The sequence below is a fragment of the Phyllostomus discolor genome, chromosome X (genome assembly GCF_004126475.2).
Source record: "Phyllostomus discolor isolate MPI-MPIP mPhyDis1 chromosome X, mPhyDis1.pri.v3, whole genome shotgun sequence".
Classification (NCBI taxonomy): domain Eukaryota; kingdom Metazoa; phylum Chordata; class Mammalia; order Chiroptera; family Phyllostomidae; genus Phyllostomus; species Phyllostomus discolor.
Window position 1 is genome coordinate 2331306 of NC_050198.1, and position 23084 is coordinate 2354389.

Sequence of the window (23084 nt, forward strand, 5' to 3'; positions counted from 1 at the left end):
TTACTCTCGTAGGGACAAGATAAATTTATATAATATTCATGCTCTCCCAGTAATGCCCTGGTTTCAAGTGTGGGTAACCCAGAGTGGCAACCTTTTGTCTTGAAGTCCCAATGGAATATAAAGAACCAAACTCAGCTCCACTGTAGATGATCTGTATGAGAGAATGGGATGGAATGTACTCAAAGGGAGGGGGTAATGAAGCAGTGGTGGGAACACTTCAATTCCATCTAATGATGCTGTCACACCTCTGGGTGGGGGCGCTTCATTTCATGTGGCAGATCTTACCAAATCCAGCTGAGCTACAGGATAGACAGGCTACGTGTCAGGGAAAGATGAAATAGAGGTTCAGAGGATGAGTAAGGCTAGGGTGATCCGAATGGGCTTTGTGAAGGGACGGCTTATTGGTGGTACTTCATGGCAGAATTTTCCAGAACCAGATGGCTGTATTCCAGCAAGGGCTCAAGCAGGATCAGCCCAAGATGTTTGGTGTGTAGTATGTTTGAGCGAGGATAGCCAATGAAGACGGAAATGAGGGACTGAAACATACTAGCATATATCCTTCATGTGTGTTGCCTGCAGACGTCAACATGTTGAATTGGTCCTTTTCCCTACAGAGCTTCACCTTATTGCTTGACCTCCTGTACCCTAGAAACACATCCCTCCGTCATTTCCCTGCCCTTGCTTCCCAAGACCACCTTCTGGGTTGGTTGGCTTCACTGTAGTCTCCAAGCTCTGTTTTGTGTTCTTGAAAGGGCCCAACTCAATCCCCTCACCCAGAGGCTCATTGTCCTGACCCTCTCCATCAAGGGTAGCGTTAGGTAGTGACAAACAGATACACGTTGAACATACTTCCAACGGGCTGTAGAAATGACAGGAATGAATGCCGTGCAATAATACAGATGGTGATCAATTGAAACCCTTCACACCAACCTGATTTGCGTGACCATCCCAGTATAAATGGAACCCAAAGCCATGCCCTGTATAATGATAAGAGCAGCTCTCACTCTCCTCAAGGCTGAGTCCTGTGATCAAAAGAAAAACCAGCCAAAATAATTTCACATTTGAAAAGCAATAAAAATGGCAAAGCAAACAATGCAATGCGTTGGAAAGTGCCCTAAACTGGGAGTGTGGTGATCTAGAGGCTGGTCCCTGGTATGCTACTGCCAAGCTGTGTGGCCTTGGGCAGATGTCATCTATCACTGATTACTGCAGTCATATTTTCCTTTTTCTTCAATTGTATAAACACTTTATTACTGATTATAAAATAATATATATCTATTGAAGAAATTTTGGTAAATATAAGGGCAAGAAATTTTAAAAAAATTGTTCCCAATTACTTGGCAATAATAATGGCTAAAAGTGTAGCATATGACCAAACAAGAATTTGTTTAAAAATTTAAAAAAAAATTTCTTACAGTTATCATTTTCCATGTCATTCGATATTCTAATACATGACTTCCAGAGGCAGCGTAGTAATCTAAAGTAATAGGTTTTGAATCCAGTACCCTTGAAAAAATGGGAAGCAACAGATCTTGGCTTAAATACTAATCCCCTTACCTTTCTTTCTCTTCTATATGTCACAAGTGGTACACTATTACTTTGGTGGTTCCCAGCGAACCACGGCTCCCAATTTTCATGCTCATGCGTAGTGCCCTCCCTTACTGACTCTTGGCTTGGCCAATACATAGGCCATTCGCAAGGATAATGCAAGCAAGGGCTTAGTGCTTGCTCATCGGGCTTGTCTCTACTGGAATACTCACTCTTAGTATCTAATCACTGTGAAAAGAAGCCCAAGCTAGCCACATGGAAAGCAAAAAAGCAAGAGGTCACAGCCTCCCAACCTTCCCCACTGGGGTACCGGACATGTGAACAAAGCCCTTTGACTGCAAGCGCATGAGAGACCCCAACTGCGACCAACAGAAGGACAGCCCAGCAAAGTCCCACCAATGCACAGGGCAGTGAACACATAAAATTGTAGCTGTTTTAAGCTAAGAAGTTTCAGCATGGTTTGTCACACACCAATACGTAAAATTGAAACACCACAGCATCAAATGTGCATAGTCGCATCAAATAGAGAAAGTAGATCTTTAGAATCATAAACTCAAGCAGGCCTTTTGGCTTATAATCTGGTTAAATGGCTGAGGACCCGGCTGATGAGATGAGCATGGGCCGTGGAGTCAAAACAACATGAACTGTAACCCAGTTTTGCATATTACTAGATACATGACTTCTTAGAGTATCGGCTTCCACGTGGGCAGATCAGGCTTTAGCACCAGCTACCTCACAGGTGTTTTATTTTTAGGCTTCGTGAGTGACGGTGCTTCTAACATAACAGTGTCAAACTCATTTGCACCAGGGGCCACATCAGCCTCAAAGTTGCCTTCAAAGGGCCGAATGTCATTTTAGGGCTGTATAAATGTAACTACTCCTTAACAATTAAGCGAGAGCTTGGTGCTGCCACCAGGTAGAAACAAGGTGCTGGGCCAGATAAAACAAGGTGGAAGGGCTGCAGGCCTTGTGTTTGCCACCTGTGTTCTAATGCAATGGAATCATTAGTCAGGTGAAGGAATGGATGTACAGGTGTGAGGAACATTTTTATTAGGCAGTCGTGTCTCTGGAACACAAGAGACTATTCTTTCCACTCTACCTTACTACCAATGGACTGACTTAGCCGGTCTACAAAAACCAGATGGCAAGATGGATTCTCTGTAATGCCCACCTGCTTCTGATATTTCAAAAGTGCTTCTGATACTTCAAGGCAGCAGGCAGCCCGCTTGGAGACCATGACAGCCATAAATAGCCTTTCCTCTTTTTAACCAAGTCATCTACTTCGTTATTTGCATCGGGGGCTTTTTTCAAACCATCTGACCCTTTGGACTCTTCTGGTAGGACGCGTCCCGAACAGGAAAGAAGGGTGTTGTCACATGACTGTGCATTTCCTGTCAAGGACCTCTTCAGAACACTTTCACTTCAAGGTAAAATGAAACTCACAGGACTGAGCAGACAGGTGCTTCACAGTTTAGCATAAAGCGGGGGTGAGGCACAAAAGACAAGGGTGACGGTGGCATGAGGCTTTGTGATGCTGAAAACATGTCATATACAAAGGAACCGTGTGGCCTGTGTTCTGTCTCCATGTGTCACTGACAAAGAGCAGGCTCGTGGTATCGGCACATTTCTAGTACAGAATATGATTTCAAAAGGATTCATTGTTGTGTCTAACTGAAAGGGTTCAGCCTTGTGATAAAAATACCCTGAAAGTCCTCTCTCCTTTTCATCAAGCAAACCCTGACTTTCCGAGCCCAAGAGTGGAAACGGGCAGCAGGAATCGGGGAAGCAGTGGGGTTAATGCCTACCTCTCACTCACCGCATGTTCACCCAAACCAAGCAACTTGCGTAGAGACACAGTAAGGCCTATTTTTCCCCATGCTGGGAACGTGGCATTGGGTAGACTGGAGCAATTTGCTCAAGGGATTTATTTAGGTGCCTGTCAGCTGTAGGAGACTATGTATGATGCTATGTGCCTACCAAACCTGTCCGATGTCTATGCTGGAGTCAAATGGCAGAGCTGGGACTCAAACCTGGGCATCCGTCCCCAGCTGTGCACTTGTTCAACCACCGCTGTGGATGTTGGCTCCGGTCTGGCCTTCCTTTTCATTTCAGAGGTTAAATCCCAAGAATCCTTCAATGTTTAAATCTGTAGATTAACATGACAGGAAATAGGGCCACCAAGATAAAATATGGGATACCCAAGTAAATTTGAATTTTAGATAAACAGCCAATATTTTTTTTAGTATAAGCATGGTCCAATTTGCCAAATTTAGCAGCCCTACAGTAAAGCTTATCTCCCCACCAAGGGTGGTTCCTGATCCGCCAAAAGGAAAAAGACAAAATGTAGTGAAACTTAGAAAACCCAGTATGAGGCAACCCACCTCCTACTTCTTCATCCAATAATTGCTCTTGAGCATACTAGCCTGCAGGAGACTGGGCCGACCATGTGGCCATCTTCCGGGTCATCACTCTGACTGGGTTGTCCCTGGGGCCACAACTAACTCTTCAGCAGAAGGTCTTCCACAGGTTCAAGGTGAGTCATTGCACTATTTACTTGTAATACCGAAGTCCCGAAACAACCCAGCTGCCCATCATTAGAGGGACAGTTAAGTAAACTGTGGAGTATCCAGACAAGGAAGGCTTTCTAGCTGCGTGAAAAGAGTGAGGATGCCCCTCTACGAAGCTGTAGTATAGAAGGAACTCCACATAAAAAGGCAAGTGTGGAACGAAGTGTATGCTAACGAAATATACCTAGAGGGTACATAGGAGGGGAATAAGGAGATAAAGAAATTCTGGAAAGATCCTGGCTGGCATAGCTCAGTGGATAGAGTGTGAGCTGCGAACCAAAGTGTCACAGGTTCGATTCCCAGTCAGGGTACATGCCTGGGTTGCAGGCCATGGCCCCCAGCAACCCCACATTGATGTTTCTCTCTCTCTCTCTCCTTCTCCCTCTCCCCCTCCCTTCCCTCTCTAAAAATAAAGAAATAAAATTTTTTAAAAAAGAATTTATAAAATAAAAAAAGAAGTTCTGGAAAGAGAAATAAGGAACTGATAACAATGGTTTCTTGTCTATGTGGGGCAGGGGTGAAATTGGAAAAATGGCACATGACGAGATTTGTTTACTGTGTGTCCATCTGCGCATGTGTGTATGTGTGTATCTGAGCAGACAAGTGTTCAGAGCAGGCGTGGGGCTGCTGTCCTTCGAAAGGGGCTGCTTTCAAGGTTGGCCTTTGACTGGCAGCTGGGAGCTTGAATTTCTAGTGGGTCCCCACCATTCCCAGAACTGGGAAGAGTGGCTCCCTGTGGCTAAACTGTGTTTGTGAACAATATACATTATACTGAACACCTGCTTCCCTCCTGGAATTTTGGTATGTGCTAGGGAGAGGGTGCCTACGTAACAGGCCTCGACTAAAAACCCTGAGTGCTGAGTCTGTGATGAGCTTCCCTGGCAGGTAACATTTCATATGTGTTTTCTCAAGTGGTTGCTGGGGGGGTAAGCATGTCCAGAGCTTGTGCCTGGCTTCCTCCGGTCATTGCCCTGTACCTTCCCCTGTACTGGTTTTGGTTTGTACCCTTTCTGTGTCATGATCGATCACAGCTGTGAGCAAACTAGGCCGAGTCTTGCAAGTCCCCCTAGCGAGTCACTAAACTAGGGATGCTTTTGGGTACCCCTCACACACCTCTCTCTCTCTCCATATGTATTATATATGTTTCTGTACCACATGAATATATATTATACATCATCTATGAAAATAAAATCAAGATGAAAGTCCTTTACTTTTCAAGTTGACTTTGGAGAGAGAAGAAGGGAGAGAAAGAGAGAGAGAGAAACATCAATTTATCGTTCTACTTATTTGTATACTCATCGGTTGCTTCTTGGATGTGCCCTGACCAGGGATCAAATCTGCATCCTTGGCCCATCAGGACGATGCTCCAACCAACTAAGCTATCCAGCCAAGGTGAAAGTCCTTTATTTTTTATATGTCTAGGTAAAACCCCCTTCAATCTATCTCCCTGCCTTCATTTCTTTTTTGTTCTTGTTTTTCTATTTGCTATACATAAACGTTCTTAACTTATGACTAGGTACTTTCTATTAAAACTAAAGAAAAAGTGAGAAGGTCATTGCCTTGCCTTGTATTTGCCTAACTAAAAGCCCCATGCAAAGTGTTTTCAGAGAGCGAAATAGAAACAGAGAGAGCGAAGAAAAATGAAAGGAACCAAGAATGCAACAAATTTCACTGCCTTGATCTATAAGGAGACACAATTCTTATAGCTTTTAAATAGCAGTGTTAGTTTTTTAAATTTCTTCAAACATCTTTCAGCTTTTACACATGAATCTTTCAAAATCTTAGGGCTTTGTTCTAGAAGAATATGTCCCTCTTTGTACATATAGAACAGTCCAGCACATAACTGGAAATGTAGGTCTGCCATTTAGGAGAACATTTTTGTCACAGAGCTTAAAGTCACCTTTGCAGGGGTGGATGTCACACATTAAAGCAGGTTTTACATAAAGAAAGATTGTAAAGAGATTACAGAGACACTGAGCACTGCTGAACCAGAGAAAAAGGCTGCAAAAGATGGTTTGGGGACAAATTGGGAAAATTGGAATATAAAATAGATATGAGGTGATACTGTGGTATTATTAATTCTCTTAAGTGTCATCCTTATTTGAGGATATATAAGCTTCAGAACTTGGGGCAACATGTCTGCAATTTCCAAATGACTTAGAAAAACATATACATGTGTATATCCACATACAAAGAGGTAAAAGCGACGCGATGTGCTATAAACAATCGTTGCATTCAGGCAGCAGGCATACAGGTTGCACTGTAAAATTCTTTTAAGTTTTCTACATATCTGAAATTTTTCAAAATAAAGTTGCTAAGAAAAAAGAATTTTTTAAACAAACAAGCTGTTAGTATAATTGAACTTAAAATAGAATGACAGTGACCAGAGGAGAGAGGGGAGGGAATTTCAGGGGAGAATGGGAAGGGTTTACAGGAACAAATTTAAAGGACACATGGACAAAAACTGTGGGGGGGGGGTGGAAATGGGAGGGAGGTGGGGAGGGGTGGGTGGGTGGGCTGGAATGGGAGTAAAGGACAGAAAAATGTACTTGAACAATGATTAAAATAAAATTTAAAAAAAGAAAAAAGAAATATTTGCTTTTGTAAATGGAGAAAAGAATGACATATAATATCAGTTATTAGAAAATCAATAACCACTCTGCTATTGAATTTGCCACATTGATTTAAGGACTTAGAATCTTTTTGAATTAAGAAAACAAAAGGCTTTATTTATGCTCGATGACTAGACATGTTGTGCTTGACTAAATTCCTGGTTAATTCAAACAGCTGGTGAAACTAGCCAGATGACTGGTTACTTTAATAATGATTAACCTGTATAATGCCTTCTTCTCAAACTTGACCTCATTGATTGAATTGTTCTTATTTTCTTGGTCACTTTCATTTTTGTCATCATAAAGAATGATTTTTTAAGCACCTACTATGGACAAGATTCTGGGGACAATGTATTCATAACTCAAGCGACCTGTAATATCATTGGAAAGCTAAAAGATATGAATCAAAGATAAATAACATGACAAGAAAGAATAATCAGTAAGCTAAATGCACACTCTTGTAACCTCCATAGAAAACCTGGTTGTGTCTCTACTGATCACGTAACCTCATCCCTCACTCTACAGATGAGAAAGCAGATTTAAAAAATTGTTTAAAGTATAGCTCATATATGATATTATATTGGTTTCACATGTACAACATAGTGGCGAGACATTTATATACCTTACGAAGTGATCTCCACAATAAGTCTAGTAACAGATTTATCTTTATGTAGTCATATTTTAATGCTTTCTTTCACACTCTGGGTTGTCACTGTTGGTTTCTTGTTATCATAATTAGAACGACTTTCCTACTTCAGGTTATAAAAATATTCATCTATGGCTTCTTCTGGTACTTTTAATGTTGGGTCTCTTCCATTTAAATGTTTGAATTACATGAAATTATTTTTGCTGTCTGAAATAAGGTAGGACTTTAAGCCAGTTGCCCAACATTATTTTAATTCCTTTTGTCATTGATGTGACTTTAAACTAATGTGCCATGCATGTTTTCACTTGATATCTTCTCTCACTCTCTTTTTAAAAGAGTTTATTAAAAAACAAGGCTTTTTTATCCTTATGTGAGGACATTTTTTTCATTGCTTTTAGAGAGAGAGGAAGGAAGAGAGAGAAACATCGACTGATAGCCTCACTCCCATACGTGCCTGGACTGGGGATCGAACCCACAACCTTTCTGTTTTGGGGACAATACTCCATCCAGCTGAGCCACCTGGCCAGGGTGATAGCTCCTCTCTTTCACTGATGTGCTGGTACTCTGCCATTGTAGTCAATGCAGCATTATAACGCCTTTAGAGGTGTGGGGGAGAAATCCTGCCTTTGTTATTTTTTTCTTCAGAAATTTCCTGACTATTCTCACATGTGGTCTTAACCCAATCAGACCCATTTTTATAACAAATAGTTTGGGTTTTGATAGAGATTGCACAGCATTTACAAATCAGTTTAAGCAGAATTTCCATCTTGTACAGTGTTGTGCCCTGTAGCCCTAATAATGATATATTTCTCTTCATTTCTCTACATCTTCTTCGAATCCTCCAGGGCCCCGGCAGGAAACAGGTGGCACAAGCAAGTAAGAAATTGTTAAGTTTAGCAAAGTGGTTATTAATGACAGTTTGGACAGGATTTAGGGATGTCAGAAAGGGTGGTACAGCAGTTCACGGGGGGAGTTTTTACAACCCCGGACCTGAGACGAGGAGGGGAGGGAACGATTCGTGGAATTTGGGACGAGCAGTCATTAGGAGAGTATCACCTGCTGAGAGTTTCATTAGAGGGTTGCAGCCAGCCCACAGCCTCGCGCAGCTGGGAGGGAGCCGAGGAATTAAGTACTCTGACCTCTCTCCATTGGCCAACCCCAAACCAAAGCCTGGCAACTGTCGATGAAGTTGTTACAGGTCAGCCTGTCGGGGCACAGAGCGGGGTGGGAAGGTGTGCACAGTGGACCTGGAGGGGAAATGGCAAGTACGAGCCTGCAAGGTAAAGCATTCATTCTAGCTTCCCGCCCTGCTACCACCTCCTTGGTTCCCAAGCATTTCATGTCAATTTTCTTCCCAAGTATTTCATAGCTTTGTTAGTATTTTGAATGGGATCTTTCCTGCTATCACCAATCTGGATCAAATTCTGTTTATATATAAGAAAGCTATTGATTTTTACAAATTGTCTGCATAGCATAGCAAGGTGGTTCGGTAAGAAGGCATTTGATTTTTTACTGCCTGTGTGAATATTACATAGTATGTGACCTAGACAAAGTCAATTATTTTTTCTGCATCAACTCCATTAGTTTTCAAAAAGAAAAAAAGGGGGGATAATAAGATATTTACTTTTTTTTCAGTATTTAATGAAACAATACATATAAAGCAGTTCAAACTAGTCTGGCCCTGACTAGTGTGGCTTAGTTGGTTGGGCATCATCCCATAAACTGAAAGGTCACCAGTTCAATTCCTGGTCAGGGCACATTCCTGGGATACAGGGTTCAATCCCTGGACAGGGCACTCATGAGAGGCAACCGATTGATGTTTCTCTCTCATATCCATGTTTCTCTCCCTCTCTTTCTCCTTCCCTTCTTCTGTCTCTAAAAATAAATAGATGATAGATAGATAGATAGATAGATAGATATTTAAAAACATTGCCTGGCTCATAACAAACCCACAGGAAAGATCACCTATTATTACTGTATCTAATAGTTTTTCAGCTGACCTGGGGCATCATTGGCTTTTTAATTCCCTTTATCAAACCTGATCATTATCAGCTGATTTCCCATGCCAAATTCTCAAATTCTCTCCAGGTCGACTAGGTGAAGACTTTTAAACATAACTGGATATTTTGACTCTCCCCACAAAAGGCGCAGAAAATCAGTTAGGAAGGGAACAATTCTCTTGGGGACCCCACTTTGAGAAGCAAGGCTTTCTATCACACTAGATTGCAAGTGCAGCTGACCTTTTTTCATTGGTGAGTGAACCAACTAGAAGCCTGGCCACTGCTGAAAACCCAGAGTTCCCTTTCAGATGGGTCTAAGACAGAACAAGGTCAGTTTGAACCTAGCTCTAAGATATTTATAGAACAGTGTTTTTCAACCTGGAGTGCTTTTGCCCTCCAGGGGATATTTTGTGATGTTTGGGGACATCTGTGGTTATTGCAACTAGAAGGGGGTTATGCTACTGGTATCTAGTGGGTACGGGTCAGGGATGCTGCTAGATATCTTACAATGCAGCAAAGAATTCTCCCACAGAAAATGCCAGTAGTGCTGAGGTTGAGAAACTCGCCTGTGACAAAGAGAGAAGACAGATCAGTCCACCAGGTCAGTTGGATCTAGACAAGACTTCTTGCCCCAGTTATGATGGTACAAAGAAGAGGAACCTGGCATTTCTGCAAACCTCATGTCTGGGGTGGCTTGAATAGGCATGCTCCTCCCCCTACCCACCAACCTTGTCTTTGCACTTGGAAAGTCCAGCGCTGGAGTTCATACCTCCTGCATCTCTTCATCTCAGAAGACTCTAGACATAGCATCACTCCATGCAACCAAGAAAGGTATTGTAAACATTGGGATCATTTAAGTAACTAGATAGATGAGCTGCTCTGAGGGAGCAGGGAGGAGAGGGAACCCAAATCATATGCAAAAAAAAGATTATTTTTAGACCTTAAAGAAAAATTTTGGTAGTCTAAAATATTGATTCTTCAAAGACAAAATCAGACTTCTCATACTATTAGAAATGGTTTTCTGGAGTATGTCTCTAATCTATATAACTCTGAGGAAGTAAATACCATTAATAGGTGTTCTCAACAGCACATTTGAAAGCAATGTTCCTGGCATGTTATGAAGTGACAGTAATTTTCCATTATTTTTAAAAACTTTCTTCTTTTTTTAAGATTTCATTTATTTTTAGACAGAGGGGAAGGGAGGGAGAAAGAGAGGAAGAGAAACATCCATGTGTGGTTTCCTCTTGCACATCCTCAACTGGGGACCTGGCCCACAACCCAGGCATGTGTCCTGACTGGGAATTGAACCAACAACCATTTGGTTCACAGGCCAGCACTCAGTCTACTGAGCGGCACCAGCCAGGGCACTGTTGTTTTTAAAATGTACAGTTTGGTGTGTTCTCTTTCTCTTAGTTGATACCATGGGGCCCATCTCAGGCTGACCTTGACACGTCTCTCGCTCTACGCTCTTCAACCAGACCTCTGTACTTCATTTTGGAAGAAGACTAAAAATGGTAAGGACAGCTAAGAGATCCCTAAAAATTTGGGCTGTACTCTTTTGGGGAAGAACCAAAACCAGCTGGCAAGAGCAACATTTAAGAATCTATACTTGCTTATTTGCTATAGGAAAGTTCTTGGTATTTCAGAATCAATATTAATCATGGGGGTATCTCATAATTTCAGATTAATCAACACTTGTCCTGTCCAGTTTTATACAAGAGTCAATGTGTGCTATAGTGAGGAGGAGCAGATGTTTGAGTTGTGGAAATAGCTTCTATGGGTTCAATTTTTTTCATCCTATGTTTTTGGCTTTGAAGCCATACAGATCACTGAAGTTACTGTGTGCTTTTCCAGATACAGTGTCATCCAAATGAGCATATGACAGGGGAACACATAGGACTAGGACTGTAGGAAACCTGGGCTGGCGTGGTAAGAATACCAGAGCTGTGGCTTGGGTAGTACCCCCAAAAGAAGTAACAGTCAAGTGTGAGACTGTTGGATCACCCAGCCTGAAAAACCATGATGATCCTGATGAGTTTTTAGGATGAGTTGTCTGTGTTCATTTGGTATCAGCTAGACCTGACATTCTGGAATTATGAAAGCAACTTAGAGAAAAAGGTGGGGTGACACAGGCCACTGGGGTAACATCATAATGGCCTTCCAGGTCACAGTGTTCAGATTTCTCTGAACTAACTGCCTGTTGTCACCACTGCTGTCTTCTGTACAGTGATCAGATAGGGACTGGGAACCCCTGATTCTGAACATGGAGAATGGAAGTCTTGTCCTAATGGTATGTGGTTTAATTGCCAAGTATGAAAGCTTAATGTGCTGTGCTGTAGAAATAATTTATAGATTTAACACTGCTTAATTGTACTATTTTGATATCAGCAAAGTTTTAGGGATAAAAGGTATATGATCAACATGAAGTGACGTTTTAGCTGCAAAAAAAATATGGTGTGCAGAGAAGTTCTGTATGACAAGAGGAAAAACAGAAAATAAAAGTGGATTTGAAAAATTACAAAAAAAAAGAGAAAGAAAGAAAACCAGAGCTGGGCAGTAAAGCTGTAGAAACATTTTACAAGAACTGTGGCAATAGGGGGAAAATGAAGTGGGCATAGAATTGGGCTCACTTCCTAATACAGCAAGCACAAGTGGAGATTTACACGCATGGGGCAGAGTGAGAGTCAGTGAGCGGAACTTATCAGGAGGGAACATCAGGGCTGGGGGAATTTGGGATAAACTTATTGCTGAAAACAGGACAGGGAGGCCAGATGTTGCCTGGAGGTGGCAGGGGATGAGGTATAGAACCAGGTATCAAGGGTGATCAGGTATCAGGATGAGGAATTCTTGCTAACAGATTTGGCAGGAATCTTGTGAAAACTAGGCAGATGGATACAGATGCCCCAAAGTCAAGGTCTAGTGGCTCAGAGGAGCCTGACTCAAGTTTAGTTAAGCAGCAAGTCTTTGTCAGTGCTGGCTGTCTCAGTCACTACCTGGGGGACCTTGGGACTATCCCCCAAGCCCTCTGAACCTCAGTTCCTCTGTCCATGAAATGAGCATTATAATACCTCTCCAGTTGCCTTTTTTGGCCATTGTGAGCCTCAAATAACAGAATATATGTTTAAGCCTTTTGCAAGCAGTATGAGTTATTAGGTATGCCAAACATTATCCAAAAAGTACATCAGTGGCCTTTTTCTGAAATTATTCTGTCACCCAAAATAGACACGATAGATCACATGTACCAGGATCCCTTTCAGACTGCTAGATCTGAATGTTGGTGCCAGGGCTCATTTTGTGTCTCAGGTCTACTGAAGAGTTAACCATGGGTGTATTATGTTACAGAGGAAACAACTGCTTATAGTTTCATTTCCTAGAAACTCAGATGTCTATTTTTATGCAAACCCATGCCCACATTGGTCTGTACCCCTTGACGGGTGGCACATAGGACTGATAGTAAAGAGATCTCACATTTGTTGACCATTTGCTACAAATCAAGCATCATGCTGAGGGCTTGATGACTATGATTCTATGTTGACTTCAAAGTGGCCTTTTGAGGCACTGATGAGGAAGCTGGGGCTGGGCACCTGACTCTACAAGCCATGCTGGAGACCCCTCTGCTCTGTGTAAACCAAGGCCAGCACACACTGTTACCCAGGAGACAGTGTATGTGGGCTTCAATGATATGTTACTACTTAAAAGAAGAAGAGTTGGTATATCTCATATAAGAAAAGACATGGACAAAATTTTCCAGAGCAAAAACACAAAGGACAAAAATGCAGGGAAATTAGTCAACCTTATTATTAATTAAAGGCCCCATCTTTTGATATGGAAAATCTACTTCTAGAAACTCTTCTTAAACAAATGATCAGGAATGTGGCAAACTGTTTACAAAGATAGCCTGTGCAGCATGGCAAAGAGAATCTCTCATGTCCAATGTTGGGCAGGGGTTCATTCATTGTGCTTCACTGTTAAATGGAATTTTATGTAACCATCAAATCATTTTTTAAAATAATATTGAATGATATAAGGAAATATGCATGATATAATGGTAAATGAAAAAAATCAAGCAAGAAATTGATACGATTTGATGTTGAAATCAAACCTTCCCACTCATGAAGACCCAGCTAGTACTAAAATGCTTCTTACTGTGTGAAATATAGGAACGGGGAGATTAGTATCAGAAGGAAATATGCCAAAATGTAATAGTACTTAAGCAATTTTCAAAATAAAAACATTATTCTGCTCTTAACTATAGCAAATTTCTTCATGGCTAAACAAAGGAATACTAAGGAATCCATTTACCAAATTAATCAAATGTGATTATTTTAAAAAATTGTAAGATGTTGCTGAAATTACAAATGATCATTACAGATTAACCAACCAGTGTCTTTGGTTAAAAAACAAAATTCAACTGAGTAAATTTGAAGCTCTAATTGGCTTTATTAAGCAATTCATGAATCAGTAGCATCCTATCTAACAACTAGAAGGGTACTCCAAGGAGTTGTACAAAATGGCAAGTTTTATAGAAACAAGGGTGGGGCAAGGGAGCTATTAACAAAATGTTCACAGTTTGGTCTTCTTTTTCTTATATATGTCCCTTTAACATTTCATATAATAATGGGTTGATGATGATGAACTCCTTTAGTTTTTTTTTGTCTGGAAATCTCTTTATCTGCCCTTCGATTCTAGATTATATCTTTGCTGTGTAGTGATCTTGGCTGTAGGTCCCTGCTTTTTTATGACTTTGGATATTTCTTTCCAGTCCCTTCTAGCCTGCAAAGTTTCTTTTGAGAAATCAGCTGATAGTTTTATAGGAACTCCCCTGTGATGACTAACTGCTTTTCTCTTGTTGCTTTCAAGATTCTCTCTTTATCTTTAACCTTTGTTATTTTAATGAACAATAAAAGGGCAATAAATACATATCTACTGACAATTGAATCTAAAAAAACAAACAAAGCAAACAAGAAGAACAGAGACAGAACCATGGATATGGAGAGTGTTTTGATGGTTGCCAGATGGGAGAGGGTGTAGGGGAATGGGTGAAGAGGGGAGAGGATTAAGAAGTACAAATAGGTAGTTACAAAATAGCCATGGGCATGCAAATTACAGTATAGGAAATGGAGTAGCCAAAGAACTTATACACATGACCCATGGATATGAACAATGGTGTGGGGATAGCCTGAGGGAGTGAGGGGTGCTGGGTGGAAGGGGACAAAGGGAGGAAAATTGAAACAACTATAATAGCATAATCAATAAAATATAGTTTACAAAAGAAAAGAAAGGATTATTCTTGTGTCCAGACATCCTTTGTTTGGGGGAAGAGAACCAGAAGGGTTTTTATCATGCAGATTGCCTCTTCTTCCTATGAGGGATGGAGAGGGCCCACAGGACAGATTACTTTACTGGTGCTTGACCAGAAAATTCCATACTGGTTAATTAAGATGATGTTTATGGGGTACATTGAAACCATAATTACATCAGGTGTGAAATCTAGCTTCAGTATGGGCTTTTAGCATGAGTGACACTGTTTTGAGCCTGTGGTTTTCTTTTTAACACTTAGGACCCCCCAAAGAGATAATTTATATCTTAGAATCCCTCGAAAGTATAGGGCTGGGGTTGGCATATGGTGGTTGTGGGCCACATCCAGCCTACCACCAGTTTTCTTATAGCCCACAAGCTAAAAATATTTTTTAATGTTTTTAAATGATTGAAAATGTTAAGGGAAGAATACTATTTCTTGAAGTGTAAAAATTATATTAAAATCAAATTTTAGTGTCCACAGATGGTTTTATTATTTGCGTATTGGTTCATATATTGTCTATAGCTGCTTTTGTACTACAACAGTAAAATTCTAGAAGGGTTGAGTAGTTGGGACAGAGAGCAATTGCCTGTGAAATGTTAAATATTTACTAACTGGGCCTTACAGGAAAAAGTATGTGCCACTGATGGTTTATGGAAAACAAGTGGATAAAGTGTAAGGTCAAATAAGTTTTAAAATCTTAGTCTTTGATGCCTGTTGTGTTGCATAATAAGTGTTGAGTACCTGATTTATGTAAGACTGCATTTTATACTTTTATTTTGAAAATTAAGTCTGTTAGACTAAAGTGATAGGAAGTAAATAACAAAAAGCCTCTTGCTTTCAAAGTAAGTGGGTACTATTCTTGTACTTTAATTTTTTTTAATATAAAGACACATTGATATTTGTGGTCATTACACTTTACAGAAATTAGCCTATAATTAGAAACATTTCAAAATTTGCAAAATTTTGCAAAAAGAGGATATAAGATATTTAGTCATAAATCTATTAGGAAATTTTCCAGTGGAGGTCTGGTCTATAAAATAAATAGCACTTAAGTAACTTCCCTTATTCACAATGCTCACTTATCCCCCAGGGGGAAACCCACAACACACATCTAGTCATCAAGTTGTTCAGGGCCAGAGCAATATGGTTAAAGGATAGTGCATTCAAGTTGAAGGGTTTCTAAGAATTGTTCCCCTATTCCTTGTCTCTTCCCTGTCCCTGTCTCATTCTCCAGCCAGCCATCGCCTCTAGTTCACTCCAACCCACCCATCTGCAGGCTCCTCACCATGACGTAAATCCTTGCTTCCACAGTTTGGCTCAAGTGACTTTCTCCACCAGAAATGGGTATTCCAATACTTCCTTTTCAACTCAGGCAACTTGGTTTTTATTTTCTCTGCAATCTTGAAAATAAACCAGAGAAGCAGCTGAGTGCAAGGAGCTGTTGTCCCCTGAAGCCTGACACCGAGTAGCTCACAGGCATGTCCAGTGGCCTTCTGAATGGTAGTTTGGGTGAATGCGTGGAGGAAGGAGAAGAACAACTTCTCTCTTAACTGAATATAACATCTCAAGATGAATTTTCACTCGTAAAGAATTGTGCAGAAAGGAATTAAATCGAACCAGATAATGGCTATGCAAAGAGTATATGATAAAGACTGGGACTGCAAATTATCATCATCATCATCATCATCATCATCATTATTTAAATGTATTAAATTTATTGGGGTGATACTGGCTCAAGGGAATGCAAATTAAATGTAGAAAGGTGTGGGGGTTTGAGGGGAGTTTCTTACTGCAACCAAGTAATCACCCTCAACTTCCTCATCCAGTAGCACCCTGGCCCTGCAGGAGGACTCTCTCCACCTTCTCCTCTCTTTGAACACCCAGCACCTCCTGCTGTCTCCTCACTCTTAGCTGCTAACCTTGCTTCCTACTTCACCAGGAGCATTGCGACAATTGGAAAGAGCTCCCCACCTGTTTCACTCTTCTTGTACACCTACCTACAACTTCTTCACCCGTACGTCCTGGCCAGCTTCCTAGGCAGTTAACTATCACTGCATAACAGACCGCCCCAAAACTCATTGATTTAAAACAACCACCATATACTGTTACGTGTTGTGGGTCCAGGGGTTGACTGGGCTCAATTAGGTGGCTCTGGCCCTGGGTCCCTCAAGCAGTCTGTGCCTGGGCTGGACTCGCCTGAAGACTCACTCTCTGAGGTCTGCTGCCTGGACTGGGAGCCTCAACAGCTGTGGGCTGGAGCGGCCGGGGCTGCTCAGGTGTCTGCGTGGGGCCTGTCCAATGTGGTGGCTATGGTGTAACCAGATTTCTTAAAAGGCTGGTGACTCAGCCTCCAAAGCAATGGGGGTGGGGGAGGGAGAGGAAGGGGGGAGAGAGAGAGAGATAGAGATCGAGAGAGAAAGAGAGAGAGAGAGGAAAAATGGTAGATGAGATGGAATGTCACTCACCTTTTCTTTCTTAGAAGTCCTGTAGCATTACTGCTGCTTCTGCTCTTCATCAAACACTCACAGAAACCTGCTTACATTCAAAGGAAGGTGGCGATGGTCACCAAATCTATGGACTCTTAAGCTAAGCGTGAAATATGTATGCCCCTGGCAATGGCCAACCTTCCTGCTGGTGCACTGGGGCTCCTCCCTGCTCACCTACTTAGGGTCCATGCCTCAGCCTTCTTCCCCTTCTTTTGTACAGCATCGGCATCACCGTTATTACTGTCCATATAATTATTATTTTGCTCGCATGTCCCAAAGTGTGTCATTCTTACCAGTATTACGACATGCTGTTATTTGTCCCATCCTAAAATAAATTTACTTGACCTTCCTGGCCCTGCAAACGACTGCCAGTGTCTTTGTTCCCCTTTGAAGGAAACTTCCCAGAAATGTTTGCTGTCCCTAATCCCTCTCCTCGCATTCTTTCAAGAACTTTGAAGTCATATTTTATTTGGCTTCACCTTAAAATATATTCAGGATCTGGCAAGTTCTCACCACCTCCGCCCCTTCCAGCTGGGTCTTTTGCTGGAACTACTGCAATCGTCTCTTAAATGGTCTCCCGGCTTCCACCCTTGCCTCTCATTGTTTTTTTTTTTTCTCAACACAGCAACCAGCACAATCCTCCTAAAATCTAAGTCAGGCCACATCACTCTTGAGCTCAAAAACCTACAATGGATCCTCATGCCACTCCGAGGGAAAGCCACCATCCTTGAGATGGCTCACGTGGCCCTACATCCTCAGCAGGGGTGTGGCAGCCCTTCCTCTCTGGCTTCATCTCCTATCATTGTTCTCTCTCCCCTGCTCAAGGCACACCGGCCTTGTTGCCATGCTCACGCATGTTCCAGCATGTCTTCACCCTGGAGCCTTTGCATTAGGCTCGTCGCTCTGCCTCAAATGCTTCTCCACTGGATAGATCTGCATGGCCAAGGCCCTCCTTCCCTTGAGATCTTTGCTCAGATGTCCATTTCTCCATGATGCCCACCCAGACCACCCTGTTTATAGTCACAGCCCGTCTCACGTTCCTGACCCCCTTGACTTTGCCCTGCTTTTTCTCTTTCCTTAACACTTATCAACTAACATCTGGTAGAATTTATTACAGTAATATATATTTGAGTTTATTATTTGGAGAACATCAGCTCCAGAAGAGGAGGAATCTTGTCTGTTTGGTCTACCAACGTGACCCAGCACTTAGAAGCAGATACCCGGCACATAGTAACTATTAATAAATATTTGTTGAATTTTTCATTTTTCATTTTTCACAATTTCCAATTTATTATGATGGTTTTAGTACTTTCTCTAGAATTTCTAGAATTTTTTTTAAAAAAACATACATAGTCTTTGTAAAAAAAAAAAAACTCAGAGTAGATTGAGACAGATATAGAAATCACTGTTAAAAGTTTCTAATGTGTTCTTCCATACTTTTCTCAGCTAATACAAATCAAATATATGTCTATATTAATCATAAAGGGAGTGTGCTATGTGTTATTTTGTGATGCTCCTTTAAAAAATTATTTTAATTTTTTACGACCTCATAGTGTACCTTGCATAGCTTTTCATGTCAATGTCTATAGCTCTACCATCTTTTCTGAAGGTATGTTCCACTCTTGGTGGTTTCTCATTTTTAACCACTTCCCCAAATTCAGGGATCATCATCCAGCTCTTTCCATTCTTACTATCTCAGAGAGCTGAATAAAACTAGTAAAATAGTTTTATCCGAAGACATATCATGTTTACTATTATAAAAAGATAACACTAGGTTTTTCTTGTTTCCCCTCTCTGTGACACCCTTAGAAGGTTTGCGGTGGTGAGAGGTTTTGCTTGGAGCACTTTGAAACATTCACAGACAGGTTCTGGGTAGCTTGGGAGAACCCCAGCTGGGATCAGATCCTGGCAGATAAGTTTCAAGGGATGCCAGGGCAAGCCTCAGAATCATACACAGAATAAACCACAATAGAGAAGGGGCACTGAGGTCAGTTGCCTCAACCTGCACCGTTTGTGGATGAAAAAGCCAAGGTTTAGGAGAATTCAGCCAGCGGCCCTGCATCAGACAGAGGATCTGACTTTCAGTTCACAGGTTGCTGACACCCAGAAAAAAATAAACACGAGAAGTCAGACTAATCTTGGGCTTCCTCTAACTCACTGCAAGATGCAACCCACTTAAGCTCACTTCCTCACTCTTGCCATCTGTCCTTCTGAGCCCTCAGATTGCATCTGTGCATCTGGCACAGACTTGCCAAGTCTCGAAGATAAAAATACTATCTGTAAAGCCCAAAGTTAGCAACTTTCTGCCGAATGCGATGTCCTGTTAGTCATCCTGGCTCCACAACCACAGATGTTCTGGTAGAAATCGAATCGGGATCTCAAATCAGGACAGTTCGTTTCAGAAGACAGGCTCAAGTCCTGCCCCAAAAGGGATGCAGCCAAGGGGACGCGTTTGGCCGTTTTGAAGGGGTATGTATTCAAGCGGTTATTTCAAGGGTAGGCAGGCACATTACCTTTAGGCCTGAGTAGCCCTTGTCCTGCAACTTCTTGGTCCCCTCTCCCCCACCCGCCATGGATTTCCCTGACAGCAGAGAGCCCCATGTGCAGGAGATACTCACAGCTTCTGAGATGTAGCCACAGAGGCATTTCGTGCCTAACTGAGCAGGATTGGTGTCTGACTCCTCATGGTTCTCCTGGTTTGTCTAGCACAGTGCCTTGCGTAGAGTATGTTCCAGCTAATGTTTGTTGAATGACTGTGTGAGCATGTGATTCTTTATTATGAAGGTAAAGATCAGCATGCCTTTAAATTTGCAAATTCATAGACTATCCTAAGATAGCATTGCTGGACATCAGATGTGATTTATAAAAAAATATATATCATCCAAAAAGTCTCTTTCTCTTTTCCTCACTCAAATCATAAATATATTTTTGAATATTTGGAAACTTTTCTTATAAAAACTCTAACACAACCCTGGCTGGTGTAGCTCAGTGGATTGAGCACGGGCTGCGAACCAAAGTGTCAAAGGTTCGATTCCCACTCAGGGTACATGCCTGGGTTGCAGTCCATGACCCCCAGCAACCGCACATTGATGTTTCTCTCTCTCTCTCTCTCTCTCTTTCTCTATCTCTATCTCCTTCCCTTCCCTCTCTAAAAATAAATAAATAAAATCTTTTTAAAAAAGCCAGATTAAAAAAAAAAAAACCTCTAACACAATATCAAAACATTACAGTGCCGACAATCCTTTCGCTGCAAAGGAAATGAACCAAGACGTAGACATACATTGTACCAAGTACATTGGCTGTAACTGAGACAACTTGAAGATGATTGGTCCAAAAGGAGTTTGAGTCTTGGTTTGAAATTGCCCCTCCAATCTCTGCTTCCTCATCAGTAAAGTGGAAATATTTATATGTTCTGTAATTTCACTGCCAGGGCTCAGTGATGGAATATAAACAGCATGTCTACCTCAGCCCCTGGCACACAGTAAGTACATGATAAAAGGCAGCTCTGATAAAAGAACCCAAAACATAAATGCCTGATGAGTGTTCAGTGTGAATGCAACGTTTTCCATTTGAACAAAACGAGATAATTTACTGAAAGAATAGAACACCTGTGCATACAAAATAAAACGTCCCACTTTTACCATAATTAGCTGACTAATTGAGCATCCAGATTTACCCAGTGGATTTGCATGTGTAATTAGCTATGATTCATTACCAATGCTGGGCCTATGTCATGGTGTATTATGCTATTTTATGCATCACAGTCTTGAACGATGGATGTCTTTAGGCAATCATTGTCCCCAAACAACAAGAAAAATGAAATAACATGGACTATTTGTATCCAATGACAAACTAGACCTGGCTCAATGCTGAATGAATGCCTACATTTAACAATAGCATTGGTTGACACTTAGGCAGTTCCCAGTGGTTTGAAAGGGAACATTTCCACACTTAAGAAAATTTCCACTGGAATAAAGAAATATTTCTCAATTTTCCATCATCTTTTAAGTTAGGAAGCCTCAAAAGTATTGTTTCTCTTTAAACACATTCAGAGAAGCTCCGTTCGTTGAGTCAGTTTTCTTCCCTCACCTGCCTAATCAGAACCTGGCCATCTCTCACCATAGTTAATTTCCTCTTGCCACAGATATTGGAATGCAAACTTGCTCTTGTCTCCGAGGCCCAGGCTGCCCCGGTGCAGCTGGCAGAAAGCCAGGAGACATCTGGCCTGGTATGTAGCATTCCAAGGGCCAATTGGGCTGGGGCTCAACTAGGGAGCACAGGACAGGGAGGGACAGTCCCCGTTCTGGCTGTGCCTGTTTCTCAGGAGAGACAAATGAGCTCTACGCTCCACACTCTCATTGGGGTTTCAGGTTCAAGGGGACAGTTCTTCCGCGAAAGCTGATCACATAGCAGTCTTTCTGCAGCACCACTTCCCATGGCCTTCCTCTGACATCCCTGCTTTCCTTCTGCGGCACTTTTCCAAAGTCGACTCTTCTTTGAGAGGCCCCAAGCCCTGCTGCTTTCTCCTCGTCCCTTGGTCAAGAAGCTGATCATTGGAAGAACTTGACTATTTGTGATCATTCAATGTGAGTCTTCCAGGGCCTTTAAGGGAGTTCAAAGTTTTGATTTATTCAGCAAACATTCATCTTGTGCTCGCTATGTGGCAGACATTATGATAGGGTACATGTAAAGACAAGCAGGGTTCTGGATCTAGGAGTGTTCACCACCTAGAGGGAGAAATGGGAGGCTTGACATGGAGACTTCTGGAAAGATAGTATAGTAGCGTGGCTGAGACTGCAACTCTGTCTCTGAACCACCTGGGTCTCACCTTTGGCCTCTGTGTTCATTTCCTCACTGTAAATAAACCTACCCCTTACAACTGGGATGAGGATGAAATACTTTGGCCAATGCTATTGGTCGAAGTTAGTGGCATGTAACGTGGCTTACAGGCTTTGCAAGTAATAGAATTTCTTCTAATATCTGGCAGCCTTGGACTGAATTTGCTTAGAGTTCATTCCATGGATAAGTTTCACACAGTCTGAGATTTTTGTCCATGCTAGGGGTCTTCACACTATAGCCGGTGGGCCCAATTTGTCCGGCCACCTGCTTTTGTCTGGCTTGTGAGCTAGGAGTTGTTGTTTTTTTTTATATAATAACTTTAATTAGTTACATTCTAAAAGTTATTTAAGTACTCACACAATATCCTCAATTTTGTCTAAATTTGAGGCCAAATTTGGCAAAATTTGTCTGGCCACCTGCTTTTGTACGGCTGGTGAGCTAGGAGTTGGGTTCTTTTTATAACTTTAATTAGTTACATTCTACAAGTTATTTAAGTACTCACACAATATCCTCAATTTTGCCTAAAATGTTAACTATGCAGCCCTTGACAGAAAAAGTTTGCTAACCCCCAGTCTAGGCCAACACTCTCTACTAGAACTTTCTGGAATGGTAAAAAATGTTCCATATCTGCATGTTTGAATACTGCAGCCTCCAGCCTCATGTGGGTGGCTTTTGGCCACTTACAATTTGGTTAGTGTAACTAAGACAGTGTATGTTAAAATTGCATTTAATTTTAATTAATTCAAATAGCCGTGTGCTCTGGCTCATATGAGACAGAGCAACAATAGACAACTTTAAGTCCAAAGATTCTGTATTCTATCAATGTTCCTATCTCTCAATTTAATCAACCCCCTCAGAGGTTGCATGAATCAAGGTGAAGGCAGCACAGTTCATCAGATTCTCTGTCCTAAACTGGCTCCCATTGTCTGCTAGAAAAATGCTTAATGGAAAGTGCTTGAGCCCTGGCTGGTGTGGCTCAGTGGATTGAGCACCAGACTGCAAAGCAAAGGGTCGGCGGTTTGATTCCCAGTCAGGGTACATGCCTGGGTTGCAGGCCAGGTCCCCCATGGGGGGGGGGGGCGTG

General features: G+C 41.7%; 1 protein-coding gene across 2 annotated transcripts in view; it reads left to right on the forward strand.

Annotated features, from left to right (window-relative positions):
- Window positions 1–5487: 5487 nt before the first annotated feature.
- Window positions 5488–23084, forward strand: part of TLR7 (toll like receptor 7) — a 30758-nt gene continuing 13161 nt past the window's right edge. Inside the window, exons 1-2 of one of the 2 annotated variants that reach the window (XM_036016978.1) lie at window positions 5488–5507; window positions 10787–10887. In XM_036016978.1, the coding sequence (XP_035872871.1) occupies window positions 10885–10887 (3 nt within the window). In that variant the 5' untranslated portion in view covers window positions 5488–5507; window positions 10787–10884. Of the gene's footprint in view, window positions 5508–9324; window positions 10205–10786; window positions 10888–23084 lie in introns of those variants that run through there. The other variant, XM_028523134.2, reaches the window with a different exon arrangement.